The sequence below is a fragment of the Mirounga leonina genome, unplaced genomic scaffold, assembly GCF_011800145.1.
Source record: "Mirounga leonina isolate KUSES-001 unplaced genomic scaffold, KU_Mleo_1.0 Mir_95, whole genome shotgun sequence".
In the NCBI taxonomy this organism is placed as follows: Eukaryota; Metazoa; Chordata; class Mammalia; order Carnivora; family Phocidae; genus Mirounga; species Mirounga leonina.
In genome coordinates this window covers 15,267,612-15,282,703 of record NW_023270865.1, presented here as the reverse complement: position 1 = coordinate 15,282,703, position 15,092 = coordinate 15,267,612, and the positions used below count along the sequence as shown (strand labels likewise).

At 34.4% G+C, this 15,092-nt stretch overlaps 1 protein-coding gene and 2 non-coding genes across 7 annotated transcripts in view; 2 read left to right on the top strand and 1 right to left on the bottom strand.

Annotated features, from left to right (window-relative positions):
- The window catches only part of CDH18 (cadherin 18), a 318,946-nt gene that overhangs the window by 81,957 nt on the left and 221,897 nt on the right, over positions 1 to 15,092 (top strand). For all 5 annotated transcript variants that reach the window (XM_034998813.1, XM_034998812.1, XM_034998817.1 and 2 more), the window contains exon 2: positions 4,335 to 4,629. In XM_034998813.1, the coding sequence (XP_034854704.1) occupies positions 4,335 to 4,629 (295 nt within the window). The remainder of the gene's footprint in view (positions 1 to 4,334; positions 4,630 to 15,092) is intronic.
- Positions 1,830 to 1,936, bottom strand: LOC118006313. Its single transcript, XR_004678040.1, has one exon. It is a non-coding gene; the product is annotated as a U6 spliceosomal RNA (small nuclear RNA).
- On the top strand, positions 7,515 to 7,645 carry LOC118006321. The gene has a single exon (XR_004678045.1). It is a non-coding gene; the product is annotated as a small nucleolar RNA SNORA63 (small nucleolar RNA).

The following is a 15,092-nucleotide window of genomic DNA, read 5'->3' as shown; positions in this document are numbered from 1 at the left end:
AAACTTTCTGCTGCAAAGTGTTCAGTATATATGACTAAAATCAACTTTGTCTCCCAAATATTTTTACGTCTGTCAATGTAAGACACAATGAAATTCTCTCTTAAATAACATAATAGCTAGCTCAACTTACAACATCATATTTTGCTGTTGCTAAATCAGCATCACGTCTATATCCAGAGTATTTCTACTGTATGTATTCTACTCCCAGTTCTTTTGTTTGATGTCTTCTTGCTGCCCACACTCAGAGATAACACATTTCTATCCTGGTTATCTGTTTTACATGATTATCTGTATCAAAGAGCTTTCTCTCTGTATCTTAAGATTTTTACCTCTTCTAGTATGATTACTGCTCACCCATTTCATTTATTCATTCATTCACTCATTCATCCATTCATTCACTCATTCACTGTTTCTTGCCTTAAAAAAACCTAAAATACAACATGTGCTCTTTCAGGATCTTAAAACTCACTGATTAAGCAAAAGAAAAAAAAATATAGCTGGTGGTTCTCTCAAGAGCCACTTCTGTTGCAGATATGTATTCCAAACTGAACTGAACATTTGGAAATGGGTATATGGTAGACAAGAGGTAATCCTGAGAGTGGATCACTTTATTGCTTCACAAATGGTTATCATCATAATCATATAAGCTAAATGCCATTGTAATAGTTTCCCATCTGCTTAACATAAAAGCTAATCATTCCAAGATTCAACTAGGCCTGCTGAGAGATTTACAAAATCCATTAATGTAATGATTATCTACATTATTTAAACACTCACGCTAAGCATTATTAACACCTTATATAACTCAAATACATATTTATAAGATTTTAATATAACTTTTACTATGTTATACAATAATATAAATAGTGCTAAATTATAATTCACTGATTTTATTGCACATCTATTTTAAAATTAGACAAAACTTTGGGAATATTTAGGCTTAGTTGTTTACTAATTATAAACACTCTATGAATGTGGAATGAGATTCAAGTCTTAAAATCTAAAGCCATAAAATTACTCACATTTTTGTCTTTTATCTGAAATGCTTAACAATCTACATAAAGCATAGAGTGTGTTATGTTTTTTTAAGATTTTTTATTTATTTATTTGAGACAGAGAGAATGAGAGACAGAGAGCATGAGAGGGAGGAGGGTCAGAGGGAGAAGCAGACTCCCTGCTGAGCAGGGAGCCCGATGCGGGACTCGATTCCGGGACTCCAGGATCATGACCTGAGCCGAAGGCAGTCACTTAACCAACTGAGCCACCCAGGCGCCCGTGTTATGTTTTTAATACATGCTTTGGATTGACAACTTTACTATTTCTCTTACATACTTCCATTGCTGGTCTATATATATAAGCCCATTCTTTAAATATGATTAACTTTTTGTAATACAAACTTTTAATCCAAAATAAAGGAACATCAAAATAACCTCACTGAGAACATAGAAGAATATGAAAATATATCCTGAAAATAAAAGTCACTTGTCACCATTGCTATGTCTTTCTGAAAGCAGTAGTTAGACGTGTAACATATTTCCCCTGAAAGGGTTTTAAATTAGTTATATAGATTTATAATTCATATATAGTATAACAATGGCTAATAAAACTGTCTCAAAAATTTTTTTTACCTATTATATTTCAAATTTGGGTATTTTTTTAAAAAAATTTATTATGTTAGTCACCATACAATATATCATTAGTTTTTGATGTGATCCACGATCCATTGTTTTCGTATAACACCCAGTGCTCCATGCAGTACGTGCCCTCCTTAATACCCATCACAGGGCTAACCCATCCCCCCTCCCCCCTCCCCTCTAAAACCTTGTTTGAAAAATATGGAATGCTTCACGAATTTGTGTGCCATCCTTGCCCAGGGGCCATGCTAATCTTCCCTGTATCGTTCCAATTTTAGTATATGTGCTGCCGAAGCGAGCACCTGTCTCACATTTTATTTAATAACAAGAGTGTTTGAGAAAGTGTTTTTAAAAACATTTGTTTAATGAATTTGTTATTTTACTTTGCTATGATTTGGTTAGGGATTAAACCAAAGTTGCAGATTGTGAAACAGGCTGCTCTTTTGATATTTTGCAGGTGTCTGCTTCATAAATGATAAATCTTTTTCTAGGTGCTAAAAAGATATGTTGAGAAACCTAAAGAAATGACTAAATGCATTTCCATCCATGCATACAACTATCTCCACACAACTCATCTGCATTCTTCATTCAGTGGTTAATTTACTAATGAAGTGTGAAATCTTTGAAAGCTATGTTTTTCATATTTTGCTAATGGATTTCTTACGCCTCTTTATAAAAGCCCCCCACAAAAGTAATTTATGAAAGATATAATTTGTTGAATCTTGCTAAGTGATTCCCATCAGAATTTGTCCCTGTTTATGTCTTATGCATTTTCAAGAAAGAGGATTATTTTTGAGATACTATAATTTATATTTCAGTTGCCTCCATTTTACCATGGTATAGTCCTTTTGTCACAGTTTATTATATTTTTCTATATTTTATCTTTTTAAAAAATATCTTCTAAGAGTTCAAAGACTTTAATATAATCCCTGAAAAATTTCTCTTTATTATGGCAAGAAACCCAAAAGCTGTATGAACAAGGTTATATTTTTCAATGTTTCAAGTGTCAGAAATGAACAAAAGGTGAGTAGTTAAGGTTAGGTAACCAAAAAGGTTTCATATGAAGGATGACTGTTCAAATCTCTTGGGAGAAATAATTCTTCAAATATATGTTTAAGATTTAAGAAAATATTGTGTGGGGGCGCCTGGGTGGCTCAGTTGGTTAAGCGACTGCCTTCAGCTCAGGTCATGATCCCAGAGTCCTGGGATTGAGTCCCACATCGGGCTCCAGTCCCGCATCGGGCTCCCTGCTCTGCGGGGAGCCTGCTTCTCCCTCTCCCACTCCCCCTGCTTGTGTTCCCTCTCTCGCTGTGTCTCTCTCTGTCAAATAAATAAATAAAAATCTTTAAAAAAAAAAAAAAGAAAATATTGTGTGGTCGTTTCTAGTTAGAAATATAACAGTGGCTCTTATGGAAATATTTAATTAAGATGGTATAAGTTATAATAGATTATGAAATATGAATTATATGCAGTTTAAAAGCATTTCTTGGGGTACCTGGATGGCTCAGTCAGTTAAGCATTCAACTCTTAATTTCAGCTCAGGTCATGATCTCAGGGTTATGAGATTGAGCTCCCTGTTGGGCTCCACACTCAGTGCAGAGTCTGCTTGAGATTCTCTCTTTCCCTCTCCCTCTGCCCCTCCCCTCATGCTCTCTCTCTCTAAGATAAATAAATAAAATCTAAATAAATAAATAAATAAAAATTTAAAAATAAAAGCATTTTCTGATGTTTAAATGATGAAAAAGTGGTTTATAATTACCTTAATATGTATTTATCTTTCTTACTAAATACTTCTTCTCTACTGAAATATTACTTCTATAATATTTTTAAAATGGTATTCCATTATTTTTGTTTTAATGAATGAGAATTTGCTAGTGTATTTCAATTAATTAAAAAATAGGCCCATGTATTGATTAAATCAATCAATTTTGATTTACTACTATTTAAATTTTGAGTTAAAGTTTCATAATTTAAAAAAAGGGGGATGCCTTGCTGGCTCAGTCAGTAGAACATGTGACTCTTGATCTCGGGGTCATGAGTTCAAGCCCCACGTTGGGCAGAGAGATTACTAAAAATAAACAAACAAATAAACTTAAAAAAAGAAAATATTCTATTTTAATCTATTTTAATGTTCTTAATGTTCTAAATCTGAACAGTTAATCTGGAAAATTCTTTTTTAAAATTTTCAAATTACAAAATTAATACCTTTGTAACAAATAAGTGCCTCTTTTGTGGAGATTTTTAATAATTTGAGTTTTCTCCTACCATATATATTTTTCTTTTTTAAATTTTAAGTTTGAAATAAAATGCCAAGCAATTAATTTTAAAAAACCATTATTCCTGAAAGTATTGAAGGCGATAGTGATTAATTTCTTTTTCCAATTCTATTTTCTGTAGTTAGTGAAGTGGTGAATTAGTAGAATAACATCAAGTGTTAATTGTTTTTCTTTTAATTAGTATTATTTATTTCTCTTAAGTCAATAATTGGATTTTTTAGATCATGATAAAATTATCCATAGCAATACCAAGTAGAGAAAAACTGCAGAAAAATAAATGATTTTAGTAACTGACAGGACACTGTGGAGATAAGAAAAGTTATAATCAAAGTAAGTTAAAAATTATAGATAGACAATTTTAAGGTAACATGATGTTAGGTTGGAATATAATTGGAAGCTACATTATTTAATTTTTATTTTCCAGCTGCACTCCAATTCTGACAAAGGCGATGGGTCTGTCAAGTACATCCTTACTGGAGAAGGTGCTGGGACTATATTTATCATTGATGATACCACTGGTGATATCCACTCAACGAAAAGCCTGGACAGAGAGCAGAAGACCCACTATGTGCTTCATGCCCAGGCTATTGACAGACGAACAAACAAGCCTCTTGAACCTGAATCCGAGTTCATAATCAAAGTACAAGACATCAATGATAATGCTCCAAAGTTCACAGATGGACCATACATCGTTACTGTGCCTGAAATGTCAGATATGGGTAAGAAAAAGCATTCTTTACTTTGGCAGCTAATATATATTTGAGAATCCAAAAAATCATCATTTGAAGACAAGTTTTTCGTTTGTGTGTGTGTGTGTGTGTGTGTGTAGAAATCTGAAGAAATTTTAAAATATTTTGATATTTACATGTGGCTTAAAATGTTAAAGAATATTGGGTCTAGATATTATAATATTAAAATTCATTTATGAATTTATAATATAGGTAATGGTTTGGTTATTAAGAAAAAACAAACAAACAAACTTTCATTAATGGGAAAACGCCAGCAATGCTTATTTGACACAGGTTTTGACCATATAATTTCTTCATGTATCTTGCTAGGAAGATACCAACACATTCAAGGTGAAAATTTACATAAATAAAAATAGACAATATAATATCTGAAGTCTTTTGCTACATGTCTTTTAAGCTTGCAGTTTATGAGCAAATGACATTAAAAATGTAAGTAATAGCTACAGTATTCAATAAAACCTTTTAGATACTCATAAGCATTTACATACCTTATTTGTTTAAACATAAATAATCCTTAAAGTATTTTGGATGCCATTTTAAAGATGTATAAACCGGCATACTGTAATTAGGTGGATTTCCCAAATTCATATATCTAGAAAATGGCCAAGAAGAAATTGACACCAGGTTCTCTTGAATATAGAGCTTACACTGCAGTTGATGGGTTATGACCTAGGTCTCTAGTCACTTGGATGATCTGGGGATTTCTCATTACTTACAGATCTCTGTCATATAACTATTTTATTTTGTTTTATCTCCTATGATAAACTTTCTAAATCGTTAAAATGAAGTTCAACTATGATAATTTTTGACTATCTCTGTAAGACTCTAAGCTGGGATGTAGAACACAATTTTTAAGTAAAGATTTTATATATTTGAGCTTATATGTATTACTAGATATGAGTATTATGTATGTAAGTCTATATGGCTCAACACCATTAAGCTGGCAGGTGAGAGTTTATGTAGAAACTCTACAACAGACTTCCTTCTCTCACCTTGTCAAGGAACTGACACCCCATTTGCTAGCCCCTTTTTGTCTCACAGAAGTGAAGATCTCTGTGACTCCATCATTTATGAGAACGACATTGGTAAGGCTACATAAGAGCCCCAAGGAGCACAAGCGAAACCACCATAACCAAGGGGCAACGCACCAAACAGAAACACAGGCAGAGTAGTCATTACCAAGCAAGTTACTGAGCAGAAGAAAACAAGAGCCCTAGTGTTGTCGGGATACTACAAAGAGATTTCTGTAACTCAGAGTCATGTTTTCTGCAACTAGTAAACAACAAAATATCAGAATATGATTAAGGCATGCACCATCATTGATATGATCCAAATTATTGTCCTGGAGCTTGAGAATGCATCAGACTGGAAGAAGTAACTAAAAATCAGAGCAAAAAATCCCCCAAATGTGGGAATCATGGTACAAAATGAGATTTAAAAGATATGCTCATTAGACCTCTCATGTGAATGACGTATGTTCCCAGACAGCAAAAAAGAGTAGTTGAAGGAATGAACAATATTATTTTCCTCGAGGTGAAGAATATATTGAATTTATGAGTTTAATAGTTTTTTTTAAGGAAGGGTTAGAATAAGAATTAAACCTAGGTAAATCCTGGCATAATACCTAAAACCCAAATAAAAGATAAATTTTTATAAAATTTCAGATATTTTTAAATTGCCTACTAATTTATATACCTATATATATATACACATCTTATTTATCACTTGAAATACTAGAATCTGATTGACAGTTGAATGTATAACATACAAAGAAAAAAAAAAAAAAAACTCAAGCTCCAAATCCTCTGTTCATCAAAATATGATTCATTTGTCAAGGTAAAATAACTGTTTGGGGAAGGATCCAGAAAGTAGATCATCACCATATCTTATCTAAAAATATATTTGAGAAAATGTTGAAACTGAAAATTGTTGAAATGTATCCAAACAGCGATCTTTGAAATCAAGGAAAATGACAAGGAAATGAAAAAAAATACATTAGAAATGTACCCTGAAGTATGTGTTTGTGTGTGTACACAGTTAAGTGTAAATGGGTACATTTGAGGATGCTAAAGGACACTGTACAATCTAAGAATCATGAACCTTCAAGGAATTATTGAAGCATAAGCTCTAGTTTGAGCACTTAGGAACAAGTCACATTTCAAAGTCTTCATCCAGGGCTTGAGAGGGGGATGGGAATGGGAAATAGTATTCCTAAGTTCTTTTACTGAGATAAGTATGGTTGAGGAGAAAAATATAATATCTGCAAGAAGTAGAGAAAAAGGGGCATCTGCGTGGCTTTGTCGGTTAAGCATCTGCCTTCAGCTCAGGTCATGATCTCAGGGTCCTGCGATCAACCCTGTGTCAGGCTTCCTGCTCAGTGGGGAGTCTGCTTCTCCCTCTGCCTCTCCTCCTTTCCCCCTGAGAGAGAGTGCTCTCTCTCTCTCTTTCTCTCAAATAAATAAATATATATATTTTAAATAAGCATGCATTTAAAAAAAAAAGTAGAGACAAAGAACAAAACAGAAAAGGCTTTAAGTAACTGTATTACTGTGCTTCTAGGCATGATTCCACTGAGAGGGAGAAAGAGAGAGAGAGAGAGAACTCACTAAAGAAAAGCAGATAAAAAAGCATCATCATAGTATTCAATGTACATTTTAATATGAATGTATAGGAGTGCCCTGACAGTTAGTGGAGGGAGGAACTCTCTTTCCATGTCTGCTTCAGAATGGGTGATATTTGCATTGATTCTGATTTTAGAATTAAAAAGCTAGTAATATAGAGGAAGGACCAGCCAACAATGACAGGGGAGACAAATTCAGCTTGCTGTCTGTAATTGTAAATAATGTTTAACTGGGATGCAGGATCTAGTTACAATGTAGCTGTAAAGTGCTGCCTTGTCTTTGCCCCCTGCTCAAAATAAAGCTGTTATCTTTCTAGCCCTGTCCTCCATGGTGCTTGGCAGCCAGGGATGCATGGTCTCAGACATGTTTATCAAGTAAAACACTGACTTGAGGGGTGCCTGGGTGGCTCAGTCGTTAAGCGTCTGCCTTCGGCTCAGGTCACAATCCCAGGGTCCTGGGATCGAGCCCCGCATCGGGCTCCCTGCTCAGCGGGAAGCCTGCTTCTCCTTCTCCCACTCCCCCTGCTTGCATTCCCTCTCTCGCTGTGTCTCTCTCTGGCAAATAAATAAATAAAATCTTTAAAAAAAAATAATGTTTAACTGGAATACAGCCCCGCCCATTCATTTAAATCTTGCCTATGGTAGTTTGGGCATAACAGTGGCAGAACTGAGAAGTTGCAATGGAGACCATTTGACTCACAAAGTTGAAAATATTTCCTGTATTGCCTTTTACAGAAAAAGTTTGCCAACCTCTATTGTAAGGGCTTGCAGGGGATGAGACTGGAGGCAGGGGGAATAATTAGAGGATATCATCATAGTTCTGATAAACAAAGCATCTGCTACTCTAGGGCAGTTGGTGTTCTGCCAGCCTTGCTGAATACACACATATACCCGAACATATGTTATTTGTTCTAAATGATAAGATTGAGCTTCTTCTCTTTAGGTGGATACTGTTAGTTATCTAACTATTATTCAGCTTGTCTTTTTGTGTTACTACAAATCAGTTTTGTTCAGGGTGACATGATGCAGAATCAAATATTCACCTCCCACCACTCCCTTCCATCTAGGACACACATATTTCACCCATGGCCCATAACGCAGATGGGGTATGGAAATGCAGCAGCCGCTGGTACCGTAAGGATGAAAGCTTACTGCTAAGTGAGATGGAGCAGAAAGTTAAAAGGGTCTGGAAGAATGATTCTATTGCAGAACTGATGCTCTCTCCCAGGCCTGCCAATGCTAAAATCATTCTTGACAAAGTAAACCTTGTTTCCGTTTAAACTCTTTCATTGGATCTCAGATACATATAGCTACATTGAATCTGAATTGGTACTTGGACAAATTCGAGATTTAACAAGGACCCCAAAGGCAAAAAATTAAAACCAATACTGAATCCAAAAGAATAGTGAGAATGGTTTCAGCATCAGATAAGAAACAATGATGCCATTTTCCATGAAGTGCCTTGATTTGGGTATGACACATGAAATCAGCATTTATCTCCCTTTCTATGTAATTGTGATGTTAGATGATTGTACTATGGCAGCTATTTCCCTTTTTGCTTATGATGCAGCTAACAGTTGATTTCAGATATTTAAATCTTGCTTGCCATCAGCTGGAGAATCAATTGCATCCATAGAAATTTTGATCAGCAAGGAAAAGGAAATTGGACATTTGAATGTTGACTTTGAGTTCTGCAGAAAATCTGAAGTTGATCACTGCAAAACAACTAGTTGGTTTTGCCAGGATCTGAGACTACAAGTTGTCAAAGCAGTTGTGGTAAATGGGCGCCTGGGTGGCTCAGTCATTAAGCATCTGCCTTCGGCTCAGGTCATGATCCCAGGGTCTTGGGATCGAGTCCCACATCGGGTTCCCTCCTCGGCGGGAAGCCTGCTCTCCCTCTCCCACTCCCGGGGCTTGTGTTCCTGTTCTCACTATCTCTGTCTCTGTCAAATAAATAAATAAATAAAATCTTAAAAAAAAAAAAAAAGCAGTTGTGGTAATAATCACTGAAACAGAATCAAGGAATATTTATTGAGCACTTACTATATGCCAGGCATTGCATGTAATTTGTAATAATTTCATGCTCACATCATAAGGGCAACATTATGGTTATCCTTGTTTTACAGATGATAAAACTGATACATAGAGTTAAATAATTTGTCCAAGACTACATGGTTAGTAAGAAGTGCAACTGAAAAACATTTCTAAGCCAGATAGAGATTCAGCTTTTAAGTTCCCAATTTTTTTAAAATTTAGTTAAAAATGTAAAATCTGGATCAAGCTATTTGTGGAATAATTATAACAAAAATAGTGGATGTTCCAGAATCTGTACCGTTTATTGAGCCAGAAGTGGGGGTTTCCTTCTTGACATGTGAAGATAGATTCAATGTTATTATAATGTTCCTTTTTGTTTTAAAGGATTGGATTTGGGGATGGCTACATACCATGAAGAGGAAAATTAATCCTAAAGTTCCTGAGAGTAAGAGAATAGACATTTATTTATATTAGAAATCGAATCCACAGGGAGTCCAACAAGGATATGTTTTTGGAAAAGGATTTTCTAACAACTCGAAAATGTGTACACTAGATATAGTGTGGATAAAGACAATGGGCAGTTTCCAGGAACGTATGTGTGCCAAAAGCTGAAAAACCTTTGTGATGCAGATAGTGTGCAAAGTGAAACAAATGGAGGTATTGAGCAATGGAAAGTAGCCTCCTTAACTGAGCTCAGGAGTGGGGCTCAGGTGGAGGACCAATGTACTCATGATGCTGAGACAATGGGAATAGTGTGCTTTCCCCCACACTTAAGGACAAAGTTAATAGTAAACAAATCTGTGATTAAACTATAAAAATTAAAACTTGAATCTGCTTGTGAAAACACAGCCACTAAAAAACAAAACAAACAAGTATATGAAGGATTTTTAAATGTAAGATACAATAAGCAACAATCAATAAGACATGAATTTAAATGAATAAACATTTGAAAATACAGATGTCAAATAATTATGCTAAATGTAATAAAATGAAAGATGAACTGAAATACTGGCAAACATGGCTGACAGAGAACTAATTTTTATTACATAAGGGGATTTTTTAATAACATTCACAATCAAATTAAAAATGGGGAAATTACATTAGCAGGAGAGTCACAGAAAAAAGAAACGTGTTACTTATCCAAAGAAAAACCTCAAATTCGTTAGTAATTTAAGAAACCACGAAGGAGAAGGAGAAACCAGAGTTCACCTACCAAAGTACACAAGCCTGATAATTCACAAAGTTGTTAAGGTACAGAGCCATTAGCAGACAGGTGAAGTCCCACAGTCGTTTTGGGTAGCAATTTAATAGTATTTTAAATTGAGAACATATTATAGACAACTATCCTATAGATGCATTCACATGATTACACAAAGAGACATGTTAAAGGAATGCCATTGTAGTGTTATTCCTAACAGGGAAACATTGGAAACACACTTGAAATCTACTAGTAAGGAAGTTTTCAAGTAAATGACTCTTCAAACACATACAGATTACATGTGCAGTCTTAAAATGAACGAATTTGTATGTATATACTGACATATGAAGATCTATATTGTTTTAGTGAGAAAAAAGTTTTCAGAAATACATGTGGAATAGTCTAGTTTATTTTAGAAAGTAAGGGTGTGTTGTATGGTGTATGTGCATATAGGACATATCTTAAAAAAAACACACATACTGGTGAAGGCGATTACTTCGAAAAATGGGTTGTGGCTTTATCTGCTATCAGAGAAACGCATTCTTCTTTACTAAAAATATATATTTATATATATATATATATTATTTATAAAGTGATAATAAAAAGTGAAATGCAGACTTGTGATAAAAACATTTTAAATGACAGTAATGCTTAAAGATATATAGGTTTATAATACTAATAATGGCGAATAGTATAGGTAGATGACAACAAAATTTTTCTCGGCATATGGTGTCTGACAAAGTCATTGTTTTTGTCATATACTCATTAATTCAGTTTTGAATTACCAAGCCATTAAAAAAAATCTCCCTTTTTGTATCTCTTTAATTCTTTTTTGCAGAGAGGACAGAGGGAAGGCATTTTATGTGCTGAGAATAGTGGCTACTAATAAAATGGGAAGGAAGGAAGGGAGGGAGGAAGGGAGGGAGGGAGGAAGGAAGGAAGGAAGGAAGGAAGGAAGGAAGGAAGGAAGGAAGGGAGGGAGGGAGGGGAAACAAGGTCCCTAAGTTTGAACAGGTTACAGACATATAAACAGAAAATTTCAATATAGTGTTCGTTAAGCAAAATACAAGGGAAACATAAAGTGGACAGTGAGTTCAGCTTGCAGACTTAGAGAAGACGTCCTCAATTAATCTTACATAGTGTGCAGGGGTTTGTCAGACAAGAACTCCACATAGAAGATACAGTAATGAGGGGCGCCTGGGTGGCTCAGTCGTTAAGCGTCTGCCTTCAGCTCAGGTCATGATCCCAGGGTCCTGGGATCAAGCCCCACATCGGGCTCCCTGCTCAGCGGGAAGCCTGCTTCTCCCTCTCCCCCTCCCACTGCTTGTGTTCCCTCTCTGGCTGTGTCTCTCTCTGTCAAATAAATAAATAAATTCTTAAAAAAAAAAAAAAAGAAGATACAGTAATGAAAAATACTCTTGTCTTCCCTGTAGGTTTATGGTCTACTTAGGTGTGTACAGTGAGCGCGCACGTGGGCGGGTGCGCATACGTGTTAAGCGGGAAAATAAACACAATTGCCATGCAAATGATGAATTCCCTTCACAGTTTAGCGGGTTATGCTATGGGAATGCAGAGAAGGCAGCACAAGAGACTTCCTGGGTGTGCAAGAGTTTATCAGATTATTTTTTTTTGTAGATCTATAGTGCTAAGTAACAGTCATGGAGCCCTCCAAGTAATTGCTGTGTGCAATATTACCTGTGAGGAAAGCAAAATGTGATTGCATGTTTCTTGTCAGTGAGTAATAACCAGCAGACAAAGTCTTGGCATTCTGGATGGTTTAATAAAGAAAGATGCAAAATAAACTAGAGCGTTTTTCCATGCGTGTCTCAATACAATGTTATCCTTTACCTCTTTGATTTACTTCATGTAATTTCAACTATTATCTAGGGAATCATATCCCTCTACAGCAGGGTTTGTCAACCTTACCACTAAATGACATATTAGACTGGATGATTCTTTGCTGTGGAAGACTGCCCTGCCTTGTAGGATGCTCAGCAGCATCCCTGGCCTCCAAACATTAGATATTAGTAGCATCATTTCTACCACCACCATATTACAGTGTCTTCAGACATTGCCAAATGCTCTCTGCGGGGAGAGTATTTTTTAAAAGCATTTCAGAGTAGAAACATGAATTGGAGAATATGCTATTTGTTAAATTTACAGTCACTTCCAAAGGGAATCTCATAGTGTTAGAATACTCATATATTTTATGGCCAAAAATGATTCTATCTGCCCAGGTCAGCAATTTTTATGGTTAATATTAATTGCCATATTCATATGCACTATATTATGAAAACAGTGAGGTATACCAATGAGTAAAGTTAGGTTATTTGTGCTCACAGAGCAAAGCGTAACAGTATGGCTACTTGAGAGTCATTATGGCTCTCATTTTTAAAAGAAAATCTGCTTGTTATAGTGTTGATTTAGAAAAGGACCATTTGATTATGATGAATGCCTTGTAGGCTGCTGACTGTCATATTGCATTTTTTTTTACTTACCTAAAAATTTGATCAAATAAAACAAAATGAACATGTGTGGACAGAATGACATTATAATATTATGGACCTGGATAGGTCCATGAAGACACTTGTACACATTTTATCAATGAATATTTAACTTTTTTTTCTTTTTTCCTTTGGTATGCATTACATTATCATGCCAGTCTTTGTGATTTTACCACCTTCTAGCAATTATTCTATACAATAATTTTCTTCTTTGTCCTTTAAACAACTTTAAACAAGTACTTCTTTAATTTTGATTTAATGTAACTTCATTAAATGTCTAAGTTTTTCAGAACTGAATTTTAAGAATATGAAATAAAAAGTTAATAATACTGATTATCATGGCACAAAGAGGAAACTATGAGATTAAATTATACCTGCTTTTGGAGTCAGCAGTCTAGTGCATGTGTGGCATTTAAGAAATGAAAATAGGGTAAGTAGAAATGTACTTGTAAACAGTGTTACCATTCTCAGAAAGGACATTATAAGTGTCAAGACATTTAGTGATACTAGAATGCTGTATTCTTATAAAAAGTCGGTACAGGTGTTTTTATTATGTATATTGAGAAATCTCTTTAAAAAACATTTAAAACAATAATTTTAAAATAATTTAAAAGGATAATTTGGTCTCTTCTATATTTAAAGAAATATACCCCAATTTTTGAAATTATAGTCTTCCTTTTATCTAGAATCAGTAGTTTTTAGTATAAGTTTAAATTGTTTTGCAGTCACTCTAAATTTTCAAAAATAATTACTTTGTACCCAGCAATTGTTTCAAGAGTAACTATACTAGATCACAATGCAATTTGCCTTAAAGTAAATTTCACAACTTTTTTTTTGTTGTTGTTTTTCGCAACATATCTCTAAGGAATTGTATAAATCTCTACTTCATTTCTTCTGTGTATTAATAAAAGATACCTATGGATAAAAATCATTTAATAAATATTTAAGATATTATAACAAGACTATAGAAATAATAAATTTCAATTTACAGGAGAGAGAACAAATATTACATTTTATTAGGTTATAAGTATGCAATTTATAAACTTCAACTTCAGTGGAGCACTGATTCTTAGTTTGACATAAAAAGAAAAGATATGAAGTTTTACTGTATGACCCTTAATAGCCACAAGGTGCCTTGCACTTGGAGATGTATTCAAACATCCTAGTCTTTTTCATGTCTTTGTTCTCCAGTCTCTAATTCCCAGGCCTATTTGCATTTGCAGCTGTGTTCTTTCTTGCAAAGCAACAAGAAGAGACACCAGCTGTGCTTACTTTATTGCACTGCTTATTGGGAGACTGATTTAGTTCTGGCCAAACATCTTGGGAGCTTCACCCTGGATAGCTTCCAGGATTCTAGTAGCCATTTTAAAATCATTACCCTTGGGAATAACTTCAAAATGAGGTAATTTCAATGAAATGAGGCTGACACTGCTATTTACATGGTAAATTAAAAGTGTGTATGAGGAATCACATTGTATAACGAAGTGAAAGTTGAACAAAAAAATTATAAGTTTCATAACTTTTTTCTTCTCATAACTTTTCCCTTGTGTCGGTTAGCTAGTGTTTTATAACAAATCAACCCACACCTAGTGGCTCAAAACAGCATCCATTTTAAAGTGAACTACAAAAAAGATATAAATTAAGAAAACAATCCCATTTATAAGAGCATCCAAAAGAATAAAATACTAAGGAATAAATTTAAGAAGGTGAAAGATCTGTAAGCTGAAACCTGTAAAACATTGATAAAATAAACTGAAGAGGAAACAAATAAATGAAAAGGTATTCCATGTTCATGGATTGAAAGAATTAACATTGTTTAAATGTCCATTCTATCTAAACTGACCTACAGATCCAATGCAATCCTTAGCAAAATGTCAGTGGCAGTTTTCACAGAAATAGAACAAACACTATTAATATTTTTATGGAACCTCAAAAGATACCTCATAGCCACAACAATCTTGGGATAAAAAACAAAGCTGGAGACCTCACACTTCCTGATTCCAAACTATACTACAAAGCTATAGTAATCAAAACAGTATAGTATTGGCATAAAAACAGACACCTAGACCAATGGAAT